Below are 24523 nucleotides of genomic sequence, written 5' to 3'. Positions count from 1 at the left end.
GGGCTTTGGTCGCAGCGCCGGGAGAGGACTGGGGTTGGCTGCGTGAACACAGTCTGAAGGGGCTAGTGCGCCACTGCTAGCCGGGAGGGAGTCTGGGGAAAAGTCTGGACCTGCCTAAGAGGCAAGAGACTTTTTCTTGCCTCTTTGTTTCCTGGTGCGCAAGGAGAGGGGATTAAGAGCGCCGCCTAAAGGAGCTCCAGAGACTGGCGTGAGCCGCGGCTAACAGCGCGGACCCCAGAGACGGGCATGAGATACTAAGGCTGCTGCTGCCACCACCAAGAAGCCTGTGTGCAAGCACAGGTCACTATCCACACCTCCCCTCCCGGGAGCCTGTGCAGCCCGCCACTGCCAGGGTCCCGTGATCCAGGGACAACTTCCCCGGGAGAACGCACAGCACACCTCAGGCTGGTGCAACGTCATGCCGGCCTCTGCTGCTGCAGGCTAGCCCCGCTTCCGTGCCCCTCCCTCCTCCCGGCCTGAGTGACCTAGAGCCCCCGAATCAGCTGCTCCTTTAACCTCGTCCTGTCTGAGCGAAGAACAGACGCCCTCAGGCGACCTACACACAGAGGCGGGGCCAAATCCAAAGCTGAATCCTGGGAGCTGTGCAAACAAAGAAGAGAAAGGGAAATTTCTCCCAGCAGCCTCAGGGGCAGCAGATTAAATCTCCTTACACAATCAACTTGATGTACCCTCCATCTGTGGAATACATGAATAGACAACGAATCATCCCATATTGAGGAGGTGGACTTTGGAAGCAACGATATATATATATATTTTTTTTTACCTTTTTCTCTTTTTGTGAGTGTGTATGTGTATGCTTCTGTGTGTGATTTTGTCTTTATAGCTTTGCTTTTACCATTTGTCCTAGGGTCCTGTCTGTCCGTTTTTTGAATCACTTAAAAATTTTTTTTCTTAATAATTATTTTTTATTTTAATAACTCTATCTTATTTTACTTTATTTTATTTTATCTTCTTCTTTCTTTCTTTCTTTTTCTTCTCCCTTTATTCTGAGCCATGTGGAGGAAAGGCTCTTGGTGCTCCAGCCAGGCATCAGGGCTGTGCCTCTGAGGTGGGAGAGCCAAGTTCAGGACACTGGTCCACAAGAGACCTCCCAGTTCCACGTAATATCAAATGGCGAAAATCTCCAAGAGATCTCCATCTCAACGCCAAGACCCAGCTCCACTCAATGACCAGCAAGCTACAGTGCTGGACACCCTATGCCAAACAACTAGCAAGACAGGAACACAACCCCATCCATTAGCACAGAGGCTGCCTAAAACCATAGTAAGGCCACAGACACCCCAAAACACACCACCAGACGTGGACCTGCCCACCAGAAAGACAAGATCCAGCTTCATCCACCAGAACATAGGCACTAGTCCCCTCCACCAAGAAGCCTACACAACCTACTGAACCAACCTTAGCCACTGGGGACAGACACCAAAAACAACAGGAACTACAAACATGCAGCCTGCGAAAAGGTGAACCCAAACACAGTAAGTTAAGCAAAATGAGAAGACAGAGAAACACACAGCAGATGAAGGAGCAAGGCAAAATGCCACCAGACCTAAGAAATGAAGAGGAAATAGGCAGTCTACCTGAAAAAGAATTCAGAATAATGATAGCAAAGATGATCCAAAATCTTGGAAATAGAATGGACAAAATGCAAGAAACATTTAACAAGGACCTAGAAGAACTAAAGATGAAACAAACAATGATGAACAACACAATAAATGAAATTAAAAATACTCTAGATGGCATCAATAGCAGAATAACTGAGGCAGAAGAATGGATAAGTGACCTGGAAGATAAAATAGTGGAAATAACTACTGCAGAGCAGAATAAAGAAAAAAGAATGAAAAGAACTGAGGACAGTCTCAGAGACCTCTGGGACAACATTAAACGCACCAACATTCGAATTACAGGGGTCCCAGAAGAAGAAGAGAAAAAGAAAGGGGCTGAGAAAATATTTGAAGAGATTAGAGTTGAAAACTTCCCTAATATGGGAAAGGAAATAGTTAATCAAGTCCAGGAAGCACAGAGAGTCCCATACAGGATAAATGCAAGGAGAAACATGCCAAGACATATATTAATCAAACTATCAAAAATTAAATACGAATAACAAATATTAAAAGCAGCAAGGGAAAAACAACAAATAACACAAAAGGGAATCCCCATAAGGTGAACAGCTGATCTTTCAGCAGAAACCCTGCAAGCCAGAAGGGAGTGGCAGGCCATATTTAAAGTGATGAAGGAGAAAAACCTAAACCAAGATTACTCTACCCAGCAAGCATTTCATTCAGATTCGACGGAGAAATTAAAACCTTTACAGACAAGCAAAAGCTAAGAGAACTCAGCACCACCAAACCAGCTTTACAACAAATGCTAAAGGAACTTCTCTAGGCAGGAAACACAAGAGAAGGAAAAGACCTACAATAACAAACCCAGAACAATTAAGAAAATGGGAATAGGAAAATACATATCGATAATTACCTTAAATGTAAATGGATTAAATGCTCCAACGAGGAGACATAGACTGGCTGAATGGACACAAAAACAAGACCTGTATATATGCTGTCTGCAAGTGACCCACTTCAGACCTAGGGACACATACAGACTGAAAGTGAGGGTATGGAGAAAGATATTCCATGCAAGTGGAAATCAAAAGAAAGCTGGAGTAGCAATTCTCACAGCAGAAAAAATAGACTTTAAATAAAGACTATTACAAGAGACAAAGAAGGACACTACATAATCATCAAGGGATCAATCCAAGAAGAAGTTATAACAATTGTAAATATTTATGCACCCAACATAGGAGCATCTCAATACATAAGACAAATACTAACAGCCATAAAAGGGGAAATCCACAGTAACACAATCATAGTAGGGGAATTTAACACCCCAATTTCACCAATGGACAGATCATCCAAAATGAAAATAAATAAGGAAACACAAGCTTTAAATGATACATTAAAAATGATGAACTTAATTGATATATATATAGGACATTCCACCCCAAAACAACAGAATACACATTCTTCTCAAGTGCTCATGGAACATTCTCCAAGACAGATTGTATCTTGGGTCACAAATCAAGCCTTGGTAAATTTAAGAAAATTGAAATCGTATCAAGTATCTTCTCCAACCACAACACTATGAGACTAGATATCAATTACAGGAAAAGATCTGTAAGAAATACAAACACATGGAGGCTAAATAACACACACCTTAATAACCAAGACATCACTGAAGAAATCAAAGAAGAAATCAAAAAATACCTAGAAACAAATGATAATGAAAACACGATGACCCAAAACCTGTGGGATGCAGCAAAAGCAGTTCTAAGAGGGAAGTTTATAGCAATACAATCCTACCTTAAGAAACAAGAAACAGCTCAAATAAACAACCTAACCTTACACCTAAAGCAATCAGAGAAAGAAGAACAAAAAAACTCCAGAGTTAGAAGAAGGAAAGAAATCATAAAGATTAGATCAGAAAAAAATGAAAAAGAAATTAAGGAAACAATAGCAAAGATCAATAAAACTAAAAGCTGGTTTTTGAGAAGATAAACAAAATTGATAAACCATTAGCCAGACTCATCAAGAAAAAAGGGAGAATATTCAAATCAATAGAACTAGACATGAAAAAGGAGAAGTAACAACTGACGCTGCAGAAATACAAAGGATCATGAGAGATAACTACAAGCAACTCTATGCCAATAAAATGGACAACCTGGAAGAAATGGACAAATTCTTAGAAATGCACAACCTTCCGAGACTGAACCAGGAAGAAATAGAAAATATGAACAGACCAATCACAAGCACTGAAATTGAAACTGTGATTAAAAATCTTCCAACAAACAAAAGCCCAGGACCAGGTGGCTTCACAAGTGAATTCTATCAAACATTTAGAGAAGAGCTAACACCTATCCTTCTCAAACTCTTCCAATATATAGCAGAGGGAGGAACGCTCCCAAACTCATTCTACGAGGCCACCATCACTCTGATGCCAAAACCAGACAAAGAGGTCACAAAGAAAGGAAACTACAGGCCAATATCACTGATGAACATAGATGCAAAAATCCTCAACAAAATACTAGCAAACAGAATCCAACAGCACATTAAAAGGATCATACACCATGATCAAGTGGGGTTTATTCCAGGAATGCAAGGATTCTTCAATATACGCAAATCAATCAATGTAATACATGTTGCTCAATAGATGCAGAGAAAGCTTTTGACAAAATTCAACACCGATTTATGATAAAAACCCTGCAGAAAGTAGGCATAGAGGGAACTTTCCTCAACATAATAAAGGTCATATATGACAAACCCATAGCCAACATCGTCCTCAATGGTGAAAAACTGAAAGCATTTCCACTAAGATCAGGAACAAGGCAAGGTTGCCCACTCTCACCACTATTATTCAACATAGTTTTGGAAGTTTTAGCCAAAGCAATTAGAGAAGAAAAAGAAATAAAAGGAATCCAAATCGGAAAAGAAGTAAAGCTGTCACTGTTTGTAGATGACATGATACTATACATAGAGAATCCTAAAGATGCTACCAGAAAACTACTAGAGCTAATCAATGAATTTGGTAAAGTAGCAGGATACAAAATTAATGTACAGAAATTTCTTGCATTCCTATACACTAATGATGAAAAATCTGAAAGAGAAATTAAGGAAACACTCTCATTTACCATTGCAACAAAGAGAATAAAATATCTAGGAATAAACCTACCTAAGGAGACAAAAGACCTGTATGCAGAAAATGATAAGACACTGATGAAAGAAATTAAAGGTGATAAAAATAGATGGAAAGATATACCATGCTCTTGGATTGAAAGAATCAACACTGTGAAAATGACTCTACTACCCAAAGCAATCTACAGACTCAATGCAATACCTATCAAACTATCACTGGCATTTTTCACAGAACTAGAACAAAAAATTTCACAATTTGTACGGAAACACAAAACACCCCAAACAGCCAAAGCAATCTTGAGAAAGAAAAACAGAGTTGGAGGAATCATGCTCCCTGATTTCAGACTATACTGCAAAGCTACAGTAATCAAGACAGTATGGTACTGGCACATAAAAAGAAATATAGATCAATGGAACAGGATAGAAAGCCCAGAGATAAACCTACACACATATGGTCACCTTATCTTTGATACAGGAGGCAAGAATATACAGTGGAGAAAAGACAGCCTCTTCAATAAGTGGTGCTGGGAAAACTAGAGAGCTACATGTAAAAGAATGAAATTAGAACATTCCCTAACACCATACACAGAAATAAACTCAAAATGGATTAAAGACCTAAATGTAAGGCCAGACACTATCAAACTCTTAGTGGAAAACATAGGCAGAACACTCTATGACATAAATCACAGCAAGATCCTTTTTGACCCACCTCCTAGAGAAATGGAAATAAAAACAAAAATAAACAAATGGGACCTAATGAAACTTAAAAGCTTTTACACAGCAAAGGAAACCATAAACAAGATGAAAAGACAACCCTCAGAATGGGAGAAAATATTTGCAAATGAAGCAACTGCCAAAGGATTCATCTCCAAAATTTATAAGCAGCTCATGCAGCTCAATAACAAAAGAACAAACAATCCAGTCCAAAAATGGGCAGAAGACCTAAATAGACATTTCTCCAAAGAAGATATACAGACTGCCAACAAACACATGAAAGAATGCTCAACTTCATTAATCATTAGAGAAATGCAAATCAAAACTACAATGAGATATCATCTCAAACTGGTCAGAATGGCCATCATCAAAATATCTACAAACAGTAAATGCTGGAGAGGGTGTGGAGAAAAGGGAACCCTCTTGCACTGTTGGTGGCAATGTAAATTGATACAGCCACTATGGAGAACAGTATGGAGGTTCCTTAAAAAACTAAAAATAGAACTACCATATGACCCAGCTATCCCACTACTGGGCATATACCCTGAGAAAAGCAGAATTCAAAAAGAGTCATGTAGCAAAATGTTCATTGCAGCTCTATTTACAATAGCCAGGACATGGAAGCAACCTAAGTGTCCATCGACAGATGAATGGATAAAGAAGATGTGGCACATATATACAATGGAATATTACTCAGCCATAAAAAGGAATGAAACTGAGTTATTTGTAGTGAGGTGGATGGACCTAGAGACTGTAATACAGAGTGAAGTAAGTCAGAAAGAGAAAAATAAATACCGTATGCTAACACATATATATGGAATCTAAAAAAAGAAAAGAAATGGTCAGGGGCTTCCCTGGTGGCGCAGTGGTTGAGAGTCCGCCTGCCGATGCAGGGGACACGGGTTCGTGCCCTGATCCGGGAAGATTCACATGCCGCAGAGCGGCTGGGCCCGTGAGCCATGGCCGCTGAGCCTGCGCGTCCAGAGCCTGTGCTCCACGACGGGAGAGGCCACAGCAGTGAGCGGCCCGCATACCGAGAAAAAAAAAAAGATGAAAAGAACCTAGGGGCAAGACAGGAATTAAGATGCAGACCTACTAGAGAATGGACTTGAGGATACAGGGAGGGGGAAGGGTAAGCTGGGACAAAATGAGAGAGTGGCATGGACATATATACACTGCTGAATGTAAAGTAGATAGCTAGTGGGAAGCAGCCGCATGGCAGAGGGAGATCAGCTTGGTGCTTTGTGACCACCTAGAGGGTTGGGATAGGGAGGGTGGGAGGGAGGGAGATGCAAGAGGGAAGAAATATGGGGACATATGTATATGTATAACTGATTCACTTTGTTATAAAGCAGAAACTAATGCACCATTTTAAAGCAATGATACTCTAATAAAGATGTTTAAAAAAAAAGACCACATGCAGCCAAAAATAAATAAATAAAACAAATAAATTTATTTTAAAAAATTGAATACGATTCAATGTTATGCTATGTTTGAAACGTCAGGGTAGTGTTTAGTTCCTTCTCCCTTGAAGCTTATTAAACTCCTTACATAATGCATCTTGTAGTTATGAGTGGCAGCATCACGGTCATAAATGAAGAACCTGTTTCTAGAACTAGAAGAGATGCTGAGTCCTTAATTGCAAGATGCAGTAAGCAACCATGCTTGCTAAACATTTTCTCTCACTGGATTCATCCTTCTGCTCCTGAGACAAGGTGTTCTTCTATGAAATTTATTTAAACCAACTCTATTAGATATTGAGACCTCTATCTATTTATTATCAATATATTAAAGCCAAAAGAGAGCCTTAATAATCCTTCCATCATAGTTATAAGATTGTTAAGTAGTACTTTATTCCAAATTTGGCATGGTGAATCAGTGTTTATAATTACTCCCAAAATGGATTCTCATACTGAAATTCTTTAAAGACAATTTAAAATTACATCATGTACAATGGATGTGCTTGTAATTAAAATATTCTCTGACTCATTTTCTTTATATATCTTGTGGTTTGGACCTTATTTTACTATAAAAATTTAATTTTTCATCCTAGTTTTAAAATCCCTTGATGTCCTACTACGTGCAGCTCTGTAACTAAACAGAAAGATCAAAGAGTCTGTAGATCATGGGCAGGTTGGAACGGGACTCAACAGATTCTAGGTTTACATGTGTCAAATAAACAGAAATGTTTGCTAGGTCACATGGTTACCAAATAAAGGACCTTCCGGTTAGGTTTGACAGAGCTATTCTCAGGGGAAGGCAAGGTGCCCAAGTTGATACAATCATAAATAATATATAGTCACCAACTTTAAGAAGCTTATAATTTAGTAACAGGATAAGACAACATGACCTGAAATAAGCCTCAATAAGAAAACTGCCATGAAAAGATTCAAATGAAGAGTAATGGGGGATCGAAAATGGGAGTATCAGGGCTGAAGAATGAAGTTCAGTGATTAAGCAAGGATTTGAGAAGGAGGGATGGTCACCTTATGTGAAAGTTAGACTGTACCCACCACAGCAATAGACATCCTGATGAAGAAAATTTAATATTGTTATATGTGCTGATTCTTCTCCTATCTCTTTCATTTTTATGTTGTTTTGAATGATGTTAAAATTAATAGTGTTAATTTTAAATGCACTCTTAAACAATTATTATAAAATTGTATGAACTGAACAAATGCCCATAAAACCTAATCAGTCCCCATTAATTTAAAATTTGTGATAACTTGTATATCAAACATTTCTGTTGTCAAACACTTTTGCCAAGGTTACTATAATTTAAGAAGGAGATTTAAAATTTTACAAAAATAGTTTTCAGATACCCTTAAAAATTTTTAAAGGATACCTACATAATCAAATAATCTGCTAAGTACCTGTAATTTGCCTGTGTTTATTAGAATGGTTCATCTAAGAACTATCAGTTAAGCCTTAATAGCTCAGTTTTAGTTACCACGTATTCTTAAAAGTATCTAATTAATTTGTGTTTCTTTTAAAATATCATGTAAAACATTATGTAAAATTTAGAGTTTCCATCAGGTCTTAATGGAGTCTCCCATTTAGTTTGACTTAGTGAAATAATACTAGATAAAGGCCTTGAAAACTCATCTTCGCTTAAAGGGCATACAGTAGTCTCCAGGAGAGACTTCTTCCATCCCCCCATGAGCGATTGGTACCTGACCTTTCTGTCCTCTTCATAAGTAGACTTATGATCTACAAGTGCTAATCGTGGTTCAGGTCCCAGGTAAGAAAGCTGAGACTTGGACCGTTGCCGGATGGAAGCTCTGTAAGTAAACAGAAAGATGAATTAGCCTATAAATTATGGGCAGGTTGGAACAGGACTCAGCTGGTTCTGAGTTTACATCACTTATGTCAAATGAACAGAAATGTTTGCTAGGTTACATGGTAACCAGATAAGGGAGCTTCCTGATCAAGTTTGATAGAGCTATTCTTAAGGCAAAGCTAGTCAGTTTGGTTGCTGTGGACAGCAGGCTAGATCCTGATTCAGAGTATAACCGAGGAGGGAGAAAGAGAAGGGGGGCAAAGTTGTTCCACTAGTCCACCAAAAGAAGGTCCAAGACTCAAATCCATTCCAAACCCACACGGTTCTACTAATTGCTATAATGGCAATGGTCCATCACTGTTACCTCCCTTCTGTTTGTAGGTTGTAGTTTTGTTATCTCTCCTTCTCTCCCTCTCTCTCTTTCTCTTTCACCCTGATGTTTGCTTTAGCACAATGCGACCTGGATACAAATGGACCAGTAGGAGGAAAGAGGGCCACTAGTGAGGTTTTCTCCAGGCTATATACTGCCCATAGGGATGGATTCAGTTAACAAATCTCTTATTGAAATATAATTTAACTTGGTGTGTTCATTCATTCACTCAACAGAAGCTTACCGTGCACCTACAACATGCAAACCAGTGCCAGGTGCTTTGGGGGATACAAAGACTGGTCAATTACAGACTTCTCCCTAAGGGGCTTTATAGAAGAGCAGTGCATGCATCCAACCCTGATGTAAGGGAGAATGTGGTAAGTGCTATAAGGCAGATTTAAATAAACAGTATGGAAATTTAAAGGAAAAAGGAATGTATGTCAGGTGTTACCATAAAAGGTTTCACAGAGGAGGTGGTTAAAGTAGGTTCTGGGTATCTGTAGGCTGGAGGGAAGAGCATTGCTGAGTGACAGAACAGTATAAAGAGAAGCATGGAGACAGAGTTACTAGTTATGTATACTTAGTATAGAGCAGATACAGGAAGTAATTGATTCAAATTGTTTTGTTTTTTCCCTGAGATTTCTGGGAAGGAGACTCCTGCTCTCCTCTAGATTAAACTTGAAAGTATGTGACACTGGAAGCTGTTGGCAATTATGCCAAGGAAAGAAGCTTCCTGAAAAATGAATACTGAAAAATAAGTAGAGCAGAGAAGGAAAGAGAAAGAAACCGTATGTATCTTGGACAAATCATCGAAGCCCCAGCCTTACTTGATGCCAAAGCCTCCTTGGACTATTTATTGAGTTATGTTAACTTATTCTTTCCCTTTAAAGGTTAAACCAGGTTGGCTTAGGTTTTCAGCCATTTGCAAATAGAGTCTTAAGTGATAGAGGCAATCCTGAAGACTTGAGAGGATAGAAGTTACACTATCAAAGCACTTAATCTGAAGAAGTACGGCGTAAAGACAATGATTTAGAGATGAGGAGACCTGCATCGGCTGTGGTAGTGTGATCTAGATGGAGCTATTCGTAAGTCTCTCTCTGTCATCCGTATGCAGGTGAAGTTAGACTAAAACAAATACCAAGGTGGTGCCTGCCTATTATTGATGCTCATCTAGCCTTCTTGAGAAGGCAGCAACGCATCAACTGCATGACTCTAATTTGTTCCCATGTTCTGTTGATGGCATCGCCGTCCCCTTAGTCACCAGGTTCAACAGGCGCATTTATGTCAAGTCCTCCATCTTCCTTGCTCTTGCTCAAACTATTGCCAAGTCTCACTGTGATCAGGCATGAAACCACACCTCACCCCGATTCCCTGCTGCCACACTGGCCTCCGGGACACCCCAATCCCCTCCCACTTGGCCTGAAACTCTGCAGCAATAGAGTCATCTCTTTAAGTTAGGTTAACTAAGGTTGAGAGGTCATCTCCCAAAAGTGTGAGAAATAGGTATGTGTCAGCTAGAGAGAGCAGAGTGCATGACAGGGCTGAGACTTAAGGTTATGGGCCTAAATAGAAACTCAGAGCAGTAGAAGCCAAGGTAGGAGTATGTGCAGAAGAAGAGGGCATCAAAATATAGCTGCCTACAGCCCAGTTCTGAGCATGGAAGACCTTGATCCTCGTCCCCTCAAATTTCTACTATTTCATCTTATACTTCTTAAATCTCTCTTTCTCTCATTCCCTGTTGCCCACCATTCCACCTGTCTAGCATAAGCTGTCCCAGTGAGACCATGGGCAGTAAGGGTGTGAGACAGGGGCCTGACCTGCCCCCTCTGGCCTGCCATAAACACCAGCATTAGAATTCTATCACACCCCTTTTCAGAAACCTACAACATCTGCCCCTCCCTTCCTCAGAAGCTGAGTGCCACTTCCCACCACAATAAAAACAGCTAATTTGGGAATATATGTTCTCTCTGTCAACATTACTATTTAAGAAATTACTGTCATCCATGAAATTGCTCTTGAACCTAAAATACGTTACTAAAGAGAGACTTAGGCATCAGAAGGACTGAAGCCAAGGAAATATGATACAAATGAACATTTCAATGAGTCATCTAAAAAAAACGATCTGTCAGCATACACAATAAGATATTTTTAACAGACCTTCTTACTCAAACTTATAAATCTTTCTCTGCAGGAGGTTAATAGCTACTTTCTGTGTATAGGTGGTATTTCTGTGTTTCTCTTCCCAGTCACCCAGATGGAGAATTTGTGAGAACTAATAGCTAAATAGGAAATATTTATATTAAAAATGGTTATCTGTTCCTAACAGTAAACTGTAAGTAAACTAAGTAGAACGGGAAAAATTTTGTTCACCTGAAAAATTAAGAAAATATTAATTTTCTTGTTGACATGACCATGAGATACATCTCTTTGCAACCTTTAATTTAGTGATCAAAAGAGTTGCCTAGTCATTTTCTGTGTTTAAGAAGTTAGTTGGTATCTTCAGATTGTGATTCTAATGACCTTTATAATATTTTTTCTTCCAATCAGAAAAAAAGCTGGTTAAACATAATACCAGATGTCTATAAAAATTGCCTAACATTTTTGGCAATTTTTATATCTTTTATTTTACAGAGAAACATGAAGCTATTGTTTTATTACTTTCCAAATTCAAAAAAATTCAACAAAACTAGCATTTCTTAGAATTTTTCTGAATAGACTTGTTCTTAAAAGGAAAAATAAAAATCAGTGAATATTAAAAATAAGTAAATCTGTGTTTGAACTACTTGGAGTTGTTACCTGAATATTATATTTTAAGCTTCTTTAACCATTTTTCAATAAACAATTAGCTGCCTTGAATGAGCAAGTCCTAAACTGAGTCTTTGTTCAGAGCACAGCCTTGAATTAAATGTCCTAGAAATGGTAAACTCCATGGTGGAGAAATATGCTGTCAGTCTGTTGCCTACAAATAGTTTCCTACCTTAAGAAAAAAAGATCTTGAATAACATTTTCACAAATATAGACAAATACTCCTCGGCAGAATTATTCTTAATACATAGACTTTTAACATTAAAGGAACTATTTTTTTTAAACTTTTAAACCAGAATGAAAAGCTAAATTTATAGTCTTGCTATATAGCATGCTCCAAAAATATGCTTTGGAAGTCAATGCCCATGTATTGATCTAGGGGAAAAAAAATTCATGTTTAGGAAAATTCTCTTTAAACGTCAGACAATGACTCTCTTATTTCATCTAGTTAAAGAATGATTTGACTTTGGATAGGTAACTCTGGGAGCAGAAATATTTGTAATTCAATTACAGCTCAGCAGGTTGAAGAATGAAGCTAAAGGCATCAATGTGAACTCCATTTAAGACAGTGCTTCATACCACAGTTAGCTTTGGGAGACAAGTCTGAAGAGATTTTTTTAAAATCCCCTTTCTAAGCTTAATAAACAACGTTTTAACTACAGATTATCTTTATCATGACCCCTACCCTCAATAAAATGAGAAGCCAAATTTAAACAAAAAATCTCTATGAATTGGAGACAGAAATGTCAATATAGCAAGCAAGGATTCATCTGCATGTTCATTATTACACAAGACCTGGGGCTGTGCTTAAGTAAGGGCTCTCCAGGTTGTACCTGAGGTATTGCCAGAGGATCTTAGCTGCAGTGGGCTCCTAAGAACATCTGAAAACTTTAAAATCTGCCCCGAGACTTGAGCTTACCTTAAGCTAGCTTGGTAGCTCCCTCTGCTAAAGGTCTGTTTTCTCTCAAGTAAGGTATCTTCAGTTTCATCTTTTCCTATTCAACACAACACAAGTGATCCCTTAGTGTATACAATAAACAGAACCATATCAAAATAAAATTATTATTTACTATATTTCCCTAGCATATCATTACTATGTCTGATGCTAAAACAGTCTATTAACTTTATTGCAATAAATGAAAGTTAGCACTTGTCCAGCACATTCTAACAAAAACAACAACAAAAAAATCAAAATACTGAGCAAGATTGAATCTTTTGAACTATATGATAGCCTATGTGTTATCACCACAGAAATAGAAAATCTATAGATATAGCCGATATGAGCCACAAAAAAACTTATGAGAAGCCTACTAGAGGTGGCAAAAAAAAAAAAAAGATAGACGCACCAAGTTAAAAAACAAAACCAAAACTTTTCAGAATAAATCACATGTGTTAAACGTATACAGTCATTTTACCCAATAGCGTTCACAAATCCAGACGTGATATGGTACAGAAAGTTTGGAATGTTTGGTTAACGTAGGTTGAGGTAAACCACCAAACCTGAAAATTCAGATTGAAAAAGAGAAGGTACACTAGGGCCTGAAGTATCTATCTACATTAGTGAAAATAAGCATAAACCTTTTTAGCCATTGGTTAATTCACTCAGCCAACTAGAGGAGAGCTCCTACTGAGTGCAGGACACTCTAGGAAGACTCTCCTATTTGCAAACTGTGAGGGAAAAAAGGGATGGAATTGAAAGTTCTTCCACAAAAGACCTGTGTTTTAGCTCTATGACTTGATCAATAAATAAACCTCCTGAGCATTGTTCTTTCCTTTATCATCTATATAATGTCTCCCAGGGCTTTGAGGAGAACAAATAAGATACTGTATATTAAAATGCATAGAAATCCAAAAAACATTATATATAGCTAACTATTTAATATAATGTACAAGCATAATGGAAAAGGCACTTGCCCTTTATGTCTTTTTCATTAAAGGCTTGATCTCCTTGACTTTGCAAAGTCATTAGAGTGAAGTAAACTCCTTTCCTTTCCAACAGTTCTTCATGGGTGCCTCTTTCCACTGCTGTACCACGTTCAAAACCAATAATGACGTCTGCAGCTCTAACCGTGGATAGGCGATGAGCGACAGAAATGATTGTGAGCCCATGCTGAACCTGTAAGAGTGTACAGTGCACAGTTAAGCCAGACTGTAAGACAGAGCTGACATTGACATTTGGGCAGTCTCTGAATCCACAAGTAAGGCAGAGCCTCAGTTCCTGGGAAGATCCTTAAATAGGCTGTACAGACATTAGAAAATGCCAGCGTGCTTTCTTGTGGCTAATAAACATCATCACATCACATCACACCAATCAGCAACTGGTCCGGTTGCTGCTCTTAATCAACAGCTGAAAACCAAAATGGAAATTTCTTAAATCACATATTTTATGTTAGACTTAACAAGATTTAAAATTTTACACGTGCAGCTTTTAGAAGCACATCATAATGTCTTCCATTCAACTGTAAGGAACATAGTGGGGAGCCAATATGTTCCAGATGGATACACTGACCCATGTATTCCTTCTCTGTCCCTCTTTCTGTCTCTCCTCTCTCCACAGCTGCCTTTCCTACAGCAACACAAGAATTTCCACACAGACTTATGAAAGGAACTCAGACTTTCAACAAACCTTACTCAGTGCCTCTTGCACCACGGCTTCACTCTCATTGTCCAGTGCCGAGGTGGCCATGTCCAAAAGTAGGATCTTCGGGTTTCGGACAAGGGCTCTAGCAATGGCTAGTCTTTGTTTCTGGCCGCCACTCATCTGGCCTCCTCCTTCTCCAACAAGAGTGTCAAATTGCTAGGAAGAAGGTGACATCAGTAATGAAGAGGAAGAATTTGAAGGATCCTGACCGATTCTTTACAAAGGTCCTTTCTAGCTTCCTCCTCAAGCATGAATTTTCACAGGTCCGCCTTTCACTTAAAAAGACTCTTTCCTGAAACAGGATATTATCTAATCAATATTTGTGTATAAAATTAAGATATTGATTTATCCTTTCATTCTGGGATGTAAAAATGTTTCTCTTCAGCTCAACTTCAAATAAAATGTTTCCACCACAATAAAAGTGGATCAGGGTCCTGAAAATCCATCTTAGAGGATTAGAGCATGTATCAAAGCATTGTCTCTTTTCTCTAGCTAGACAACACAGGAAAACACAACGCTAAAACTGTCTATATGTTATGAATGAAAGATCAAAGTAGCTTTAAAATCATTATCATGAATAGCAAACAGTTACTGAGTATCTTGCGTGTCTAGCGTTACACTGGAATCTCACAATGGGGCATTGTGGTCAGACTTTTATCTTGCTTATTATTAGCCAACATGAGTTGCACCTACCATGTAGAAAGCATGAATCTGAGCCCTCTACACATATCATCATATTTAGTCCTCACAGATGCCACATGAGGTAGGTACTATTATTCTGCTCAACTGATGCATAAGGAAATACTGGGGCCTGAGGGGGCAAAGTAACTTGCCCAAGTTCATAAGGCTTGCAAGTAGAGAAGCTGGGATTTGTACGGAGGCAGACTGATTCTAAAGCTTTACACTTTTTAACCACTAGACTATATAATACTCACAGCTGAAATCCTATTCCTACAAACGTTTTAGAAGGCTGAGTAGGAAGTATTCTAGAGCACGGACTCTGGAGCCAGACCACCTGGCTGAGATCCTTGTCTCTCCTGCCTTGAGCAAGTGGCTTGATCTCTTGGAGCCTCAATTCTCCATCGGTAGATGCGGATAATAATAGTAGCTGCCTGACAGGATGATTGTGAGAGTTAAATGAATTAACAGATGTGAAGTGCTTAGAACAGTGCCTGATACGCAGTAAGCACTAACCATGTGTAAACTAGCAATAATAACTCTTCCATTGAGCAGACCATTGGCCGCGAAATCCGTACAAGTATATTACTAGGGAGTTGGGTTTTGTTGTCGTGTTGCATAAAATGAAGATAAATGAGGAGATTTTGAATATGTGAGATACAGTACGGAAGACACAGTGTTAGCTGCCCAAGCACAAGAAAATTAAAGAGCAGTGACAATGATAGCCATCAAAAGGGCATTGTGAAAGTTACTGCCACATGACAAACTTATCATCCACTTAGACAAATGCTTAACAGACAGAATAAGGAAATTGTATCTGGGTCAAAGGAGCTTTTAAAAGAAAGCTACCCCAGTTTGGTAGGTTTTTAATATATTAACAACAATATATTTTCAGACAAAGGGGAGAAACTCAAGATACATTTCTGGGCATAAAATTAAAACATGACATTAAGATTTTAATAATTTAGGAATCAAATGAAAAGAAATGCACATTACTGTGTAATTTTTTTGCCTTCTATGACTTCTGGGTTTCCCTCTGGAATGAGAGGCTAGGGATACCTGTGGCAGGTCCATGATGAAGCTGTAGGCATTGGCTTCCTTGGCAGCTCGGACTATATCTTCCATCGTTGCATCTTCTCTGCCATAGCGAATATTCTCTGCAATGGTGGTGGAAAACAAAACAGGCTCTTGCTCCACTATCCCGATCTGAGCTCTAAGCCACTGAATGTTAAGAGAGCGAATGTCATGGCCATCCAAGGTCACCTAGAGAACAAGAATACAAGGTCACTTCTCTTGGAATCCTTCAGAGTTCTGAGTCATACTACTAGGCTGTACTTGACCTATGGGGAGAAAAAAAAGAGACCAACGAGATCGTAAAAGAAACAATTCCGCTTACAATGTGGCTGTTAATATAAGGATGACAACATAAATTGAAATCAAGTATAGCTGTAGGACAATTCACTGTAGAAACACAATTGGTATAAAGCTCACTTGATATAGCTTAACATGATTGGCCCAGGAGTAGAAAAGTTTTTAATTCCTTAATAAAGAGTAGAGTCAGTTATTCACCATACTTTGAATATTTTTATCTTTTGACTTGAGGCCAAAATGAACTTCAAAAGACACAATGAAAATAAGCAATGATCTCTATCTTGTATATATATGTTTAGAACAAAATCTTACTTTCTGGCCAGACTCATCAAACGACACTTGGCTGTTCAAAAGCAATTGAAACTGTAAGTGTGATAAGTAAATAAATATTACTGTTAGAAAAAAGTAAAAATTTTACATCAAGAAAACATGATTTCTATATATTCAGAACATAGTTATGGTGGTATGTAGCAAAGAATACCCAATCAGAGAACAAAGTGTCTGTGAAGAAAGAGAACCCTATCACATTTGCCATGTCACTCTGACAGTACATGCATTATATAGAGCTCATTGCATGGAAGTCATTTAATATACAGTCAAATGATCCTATCTAAAGGCATCAAGGAGATGTTGACAAGAATGATTTTGAGGCAGAGTGAAAAGAGCATAGCCTTTGGCATCCAACAGATCTGGGTTCAGATCTCAATCTCTCTCCTTCCTCATTTGCAAAACGGGCATATTTATCTTTGGAGGTCACTGTGAAAATAAGTGATGATTTTCATAAAGCACTTGACATATAATATTGATAAATAGCAACTATTAATATTTTTTTTTAGTTTCAATCTATGTTGATAGTCAGACAAACACAAGGAGAAAGAAACAGTAGTTTTTTAACCTAACTTCTCAAAGCAATAATCAAGAGCTGTTCTCTGTTAATTCTGGTCATGTAAGCTTTCTTATACTTAGCGTTTGGAGAACCTTAGGGAACAATAATAATTTTGTTACAATAAGAAGAAAGAAATGGAAATGTTCCCTCACTGAAGAGGCAGCAATACCATTTTGAATGTATCTGCACATTCAGTTGCATCACTGAGCATATGGGCCGGTTATTTATCGAACACAACCACCATGGAGGGAATTAGTCCAGTTGGTTCCGTCAAAAATCATTGTCAACTATGCAGATGTCAGGACGGTCTCTGTGTATGCTAGGCCTTTGTGTCTGACCAATGTATAACCATTTGCAATTTCCTATCCCCGTGGATTAAGAAGTTTCTAGAAAATACCCACCATGCCTTCACTGGGGTCATAGAATCGCTGAATGAGCTGCAGTGCCGTGCTTTTCCCAGCTCCACTGGATCCTACCATAGCTGTCATTTCCCCTGATTTAATGACCATGCTTAAGTTATTTAAAATCTGCAGAGAAAGGAAAAGACCAATGTTCAGATTGCTGTCAATTAGGCTACAAGTTAGAATGCTTTGTGAGGACACTGTGTATGTGTTTACTTATGCCCTCACAGCAATATCCACTGATTTCCCTCAATAACCAGAAAAATTAGTAAATAATGCCTAGGATGTGGTTTTAGCATTTAGCACATTACTTAGTAATAAACTGATAGCTGTAACTAACAAATAAAACACTGTTGAAGTAAATAAGCCAGGCCGAATTTGAAAAGTATGTTCTAGAATCTAATTTAAAATGTTTCTGACACGTCAGGATACCTCAAGGAGACTGTCCCAATTAGCTTAGGGGAGAAAGCCACTTAGCAGTAGAAGACTTTATTAAAACAAACTACTGGCATTGGGGATAGAAGATAAAACAGAAATGACATAAATGTATTTCAATTCAACCGGTATTTGCTGAACAGCTATTATGAACTAGCTCCGAACAGATATTATAAATGAAGCTTTCAGTCATCTGTTCAAAAATCTTTACTGAGTAAGTACTACCTTGTGATCTATATTTCACAAAGCACTTTTACATATGTTGACATTTAATGTTTATATATATATATATATAGTGCTACATTACAGTAATCAAAAATATACTTCAGAAATGTTATCAGAATATATGTAACTATGTTTTATATACAGATATGTATGAGGTGTGTGTGTGTGTGTGTGTGTATATATATATATATATATATATATATATACACCTACAATATAAGTATGTAGTATTAGAATTAAGTTGCATGGGATTGAGTTCTGTGGGGGTAATAGAAATAGTATTAAGAAAGGGTAGCTAACTATGGAAAACAGTACAAAGTTTCCTCAAAATATTAAAAATGGAACTGCCATATGATCCAGCAATTTCACTTCTGTGTATTTACTGGAAGAAAACAGAAACAATAATTTGAAAAGATACATGCATACCAGTGTTCATTGCAGTATTATTTACAATAGCCAAGATATGGAAGCAACCCAAGTATCCATCGATAAATGAATGAAGAAAATGTGGTATACACATATAAACACACACACACACACACACACACACAAAATGGAATATTACTCAGCTCTCCATTTGTGACAACATGGATAAATCTAGAAGGTACTATGCTAAGTGAAATAAGTCAGACAGAGAAAGACAAATACTGTATGATCTTACATGTGGAATCTAAAAAACAAAATAAGCAAACAAGCAAAACAAAATGAAAATAGACTCAGAGATACAGAGAACAAAGGAGTGGTTCCCAGAGGGGAAAATAAGTGAAGGGGATAAAGAAGTACAAGCCTGCAGCTATAAAACAAAGGCACGTGGATATAATATACAGCATAAGGAATATGGTCAATAATATTGTAATAACTTTGTATGGGGACAGATGGTTACTAGACTTATCATGGTGATCATTTCATAATGTATGCAAATGTCAAATTGCTATGTAGTATACGTGAAACCAGCACAATATTGTACATCAACTACATTTCAAATAAAAAAATAAAAAGAAAGGGTGGCTAAAGATACTCTTTAAAAATGAGGGATAAGTCTCCTCCCGAAGCCAGTTCATTTGGGGAGTAGATCCTAGTTTTCCTGTGGGGTAAATTGGCTTTAAAGATATTTGCTCAGTAGGTGCGGGAAAACTGTAAATTTTCTTCACCATGTGCCCTGGACAATCACCTAGTACAAGACATGTGACCATAATATCACAAGATTGCCTTTCCTTCAGGGACGGATCTAGAGATCCTTGTGAACTTATGGATAGGAAATAAAAAACGTCAAAGACAGCAGCTTTCCTTTGCCACTTCATACCCTACCCACTCAGTGTCCCGCCTCCTGCAGGCTTTAAGGAGGTGGTTGATAAGCCATCCTTCTGGATTGTTCTGATCGTTTTGCAGTTTGTTTAGCTTGTACTCACAGTGACAGGATCTGCTACTCATCTTAACAGAGCATCACTCAGTTGACTTAACCTGAATGTGCTACCAGACTGTGTTCCCACCAGAGAGATTTGCATATATTATTATCACAAGGAATATGGTTTGTGGCCTGAGGAATGACAAGACACCTGAGGTCACTTCCAGAGAAACGTGTCTCCCTGCCTTGTTCCTGGAAAATAAGTCACGCTTCATGAAAACAATTATTCTGTGGCTCTGGAAATGAATCATCAAAGAAGAAATTGGCACTTACCTTCACCTCTGGTCTGGAAGGATAGTGGAAGGTCACATTATGGAATTCAATTTCACCCTTAATTCGATCCAACTTGTAACCATCTTCTGACATGCAGTCAATGAGGGGTTTCTGGAGTAGAATATAAAAGGAATATAGCAACAGCATGTATTATATCCATTTACTGTCCATCTCACTTTGAACTGATTCATAAAACAGAACAACAACCAGGTTAAACACTGCAGTGATATGCCAAAGATAAGTTGCTTCCACATTAAATATGCACTAATGATAGTAATAATATTCACTACCATTCGCCGAGAAATTAATGTGAGATTATTACTATTGTAATTACTATTACTATATAGTAGTATTAATATATTACATATATTTATATATAACTTACATAAATAATTAAACTTACATAAATAAACTTACATAACTAATTAATATAAATAACTTACATAAATAATTAATATACAACTTACATAATAATTAACTTACTTAATTATTACATACATAAATAATTAATATACTTACATAAATAATTAATAAATAACTTACATAAATAATTAATATACAATTAATTATAATTAATATAAAATGTCAATGATCATATAATTGGTATAAAATATTATCACATTAATTTAATTAATTAGTATTTACTGTATACTACTATGATATATTATTACATAATGACAATAAAATAATATAATAGGTTGGCCAAAAAGTTCGTTTGGGTTTTTCCATAGATGTTATGGAAATATATAGTATTGATGTATAATTAATATATTAGTATATAATATATTGATATTATTATGGAGTATTGTACATTGAGATACCACAGAAGACAATGTACAAGGTGTTTTAATATGCTGTTTTCATTTATGTAATCATCACTGTAACCTAACTAGACAGGTGATACGCCCATTTGTTCACTTGAGGAAGCAGAGGCATCTCAAGAGGCCAGGGTCCAGTAGTACCCAACATTTAAGTATCTATTGTAGATGATGATTAAAACTAACGTTCTCAAGTGGTGTCTTCAAATATACCAACTTCCAACTGACATGCTGAATTCCACCTCTGTTGTTGTTAGTGGTGAGCCTAATTCAGAACTTAACCATGTTGTTAGGTCATCAGACAAGAGTGAGGGTCATCTCCATCTACCAGAACATTCCAGGGTCCCTCTCCCTCACTAGTGAGAGAAATTCATCATCATATCTCTATTTGGGGCTACAGTGTCATCTATTTCTTCTTCTTTGGTCTCTAGTAAAAATAATAAAATAATTTTTAAATGCCTTAATTTTTTGTAATCGTTTCAGGGGCCTCTCAGACTCGTCATCTTACTTGAGCATGCAACAACCCTAAGAATGAGGTAGACTTTGGATAGCTCTATGTGGTTTTCAACAATCTTTTTATACCCCAATAAATGAAACCCCAAAATATAAAACAACATATTGCCACCTCCCCTCTTCTGTTCTTGAATTTTTACCTCTCTAGCCTGACCACTGATGTCCTTCAATAACTTAGCCAGGGAAATCCTAGCCAGGCTGCCAGGGTCCTTTACAAGCCTGTAGACTTTCTGTCACATTTAGAAGTTAATCTAATCTTACGAACTTGGTCTTAAAGTCCTGCATGATCTGGCCCCTTCCCATTCCTCCAGCCTCTGTCTCTTGCTCACTCTGTTCAGTCACACTGACTTTTAGTTCCTTGCACTCACCAAGCCCTTTTCCAACCTGGAGATCTCTTCCATGGATACCTCCCTGCTCTCACCTCTCAGGCATCTCCCCTCCCACGAGTCCCCTTTTGCATGGCTGACTCACCTCCTTCGGTTCTCAGCTCAGAAACGGTGTCACTGTCACTGTCACTCAATTTATTGAGTGATGGATTGTCACTAAATCCATCCCCTATCCCAACCACTATCACACTGACCTATTTTATTTCCTTGCTTTTACTTATCACCATCTAATATTATCTTATCTTTGAATGTGCCTACTTCGGTATTGCCTATTTCCCATATGATATGAGAGCAGGGGCCTTATTTGTTCTATTTCACTCTTGCACTGCCAGCTCAGAATGGGGTCTGGCTCATGACAGCACTTATTTAAGTACTGCTGAATTAAGGGCATTGTTATAGTTTCTCATAGTTTTTAACATTGAGGATAAATTCCTCGTGAGTTCATTCCTCCCCCCAGCCCCAACCTGCTAATGGCCTTTACTTTTGGCTTTTACATACCCGGTCCATTGTCTCAAAAATGCTGGTGGCTGCCGCACGGCCAGCTGCAAAGGCTTCCAAACAGGAAGAGGCGTTGCCAAGATTTAAAGCTCCTACTATGACACTGAGGAAAATCTGTAATAAAAAGAGACAAACATAGTTTCCATCAATTTGTAAATAGTCTTCACTGTCATTTGGGCTGCCCAAGTGAACTCAAAGATTTCTCAGAAATATTCTTCTGTGGGAGTTTGAAAGCTAAATAGCTCTTTGGAAACACTAGGAACAGTTTTTGTTCTGCAAAGTATCTCCAATTTTTCTGCTGTTTTGATTTAAAAGACTACATTATTTTTGACTGAACATCACTATTCTACAAAGAAGAACATGTTTTTAGATCAGTAAGAGGTCTAAACAAGGCAGCACATAGACACTGAGTGGGTTAGAGTAGTGATACGATAATTGATTCATTATATAAACAGCCTTATAATGTTAAAGACTTCTGGTTAAAGGGTTGTTGAAATGATAAAGACACTGTGATTAGCTTGATTGTCCTAGAGACTGGTACATGCAAAATATGCCTACTACTACTGCTATATTCCTGCTACTAGTGAACTAGTTTTTAGGATAACTACTGCTATACTACTACTAGCAATAATAACAATAATAGTAAGGTATGTGTTTAAGTGCTCTACTCGTATTACTTCATTTAATCCTTACAACAGAAGAGGAAACAGAGGTGTATGGAGGCTGCCTAACTTACCCAGTGTCTCAACGTGTATTAAGGGGTAGAGCATTATTTGAATCCAGGCTCTTGATTGACATTTTGTCCAGCTCCCAGGCTCATCTACTGCTGCTGCACACAAGTGGAGTGGCCAGGTTCCTGTGCAGAGCTGGTGAAGCTCTTCTTTGACTCACCAACCTGGCCATCTCATTAAGTTAGGGGAAGGCTACCTGATCATGATCAGATGTTCCTACCCAACAGCACTCTGTTTTGCGTTTTGTTTTGTTTTTAACATCTTTATTGGAGTATAATTGCTTTACAAGGATGTGTTAGTTTCTGCTTTATAACACAGTGAATCAGTTATATATATATATATATCCCCATATCTCCTCCCTCTTGCGTCTCCCTCCCTCCCACCCTCCCTATCTGGTCACAGAGCACCGAGCTGATCTCCCTGTGCTATGCGGCTGCTTCCCACTAGCTATCTATTTTACATTTGGTAGTGTATATATGTCCACGCCACTCTCTCACTTTGTCCCAGCTTACCCTTCCCCCTCCCCATATCCTCAAGTCCATTCTCTAGTAGGTCAGCACTCTGTTTTTAATCAGTGCTGTTTATAAAGAAGCAAAGAGGCAATTCCTCATGTTGGCCTCTAGGAGAAGCACAAGACTTCACCCTCTCAACCAAAGAATGAGCTTTAGTCATGTGACTCACATGGAGGCTGTTTCGTTGGCCACCATGTATTGAGGACTGGAGTTATTTTCTGAGCTAAAATAAAGGTTGGCACCTGCATGAATGTAGTCTTTTTCGGGTAATCAAATGAACCTAGTCTGTAGTGGTTTCATGAGCTGGATTCTTCCCATGGGTTATAGCACATCAGGGCAAAATACCTGAGTCCCTCCCCATTCTCTTTCTCCCTTATGGCTGGACCATGGGGCTTCTCAAAGCCAGTCAGGCATCTCCTCCCTCTCAGTAACCTCTCTATTCCATATATCCAGATGCTGTGGGCCAGCTCCTTCTTGCCTTCTCCCTGAATTCTCTACTCTATGCATGGGGACAAACATTCTCTCTTCAACTGTCCTTCATCTGTCCATCTGTTCTTTTCCTTAATTATGGCAGGTACTTCCTCCCATTGGCAGATTACTTACTCTCTCAAGCCCCAGTAGTTCATTATCTGTAACACAGGGGATAATGATCGCATATACCTCAAGGGATTGTTATGAGAAGTAAATGATAATGTGTGTAAAGGTGATTAATCCAATGTCAGCCACATAAATAATAGTGGTGATGATGATGAAAGAAGTGAGATTCCACACTTAGGAAGTGAGAAGATGAACAGACAGAGCAGTACTTGTGGTCTAATTTGTGTTAAGACCACCCTCATCAGAGGTCTTTCTAACTGAGCAAAAGAAGCCTTCCACAT

The 24523-nt window shown here is 38.2% G+C and overlaps 1 protein-coding gene across 1 annotated transcript in view; it reads right to left on the bottom strand.

Annotated features, from left to right (window-relative positions):
* Positions 1-24523, bottom strand: part of ABCB11 (ATP binding cassette subfamily B member 11) — an 84090-nt gene that overhangs the window by 27280 nt on the left and 32287 nt on the right. Inside the window, exons 10-17 of the mRNA XM_022569967.3 lie at positions 22403-22516; positions 20188-20298; positions 17850-17975; positions 16251-16454; positions 14499-14669; positions 13787-13988; positions 12792-12867; positions 8596-8698 (exon numbers count right to left, since the gene is read on the bottom strand). Coding sequence (XP_022425675.3) covers positions 8596-8698; positions 12792-12867; positions 13787-13988; positions 14499-14669; positions 16251-16454; positions 17850-17975; positions 20188-20298; positions 22403-22516 — 1107 coding nt within the window. The remainder of the gene's footprint in view (positions 1-8595; positions 8699-12791; positions 12868-13786; positions 13989-14498; positions 14670-16250; positions 16455-17849; positions 17976-20187; positions 20299-22402; positions 22517-24523) is intronic.

This window comes from Delphinapterus leucas, chromosome 8 (assembly GCF_059928025.1).
Source record: "Delphinapterus leucas isolate spDelLeu-1000000601 "Yukka" chromosome 8, BTC_Dleu_Yukka2, whole genome shotgun sequence".
NCBI lineage: Eukaryota > Metazoa > Chordata > Mammalia > Artiodactyla > Monodontidae > Delphinapterus > Delphinapterus leucas.
Note: the sequence above shows the minus strand (reverse complement) of the source record. Positions and strands in the feature narration are given on the sequence as shown.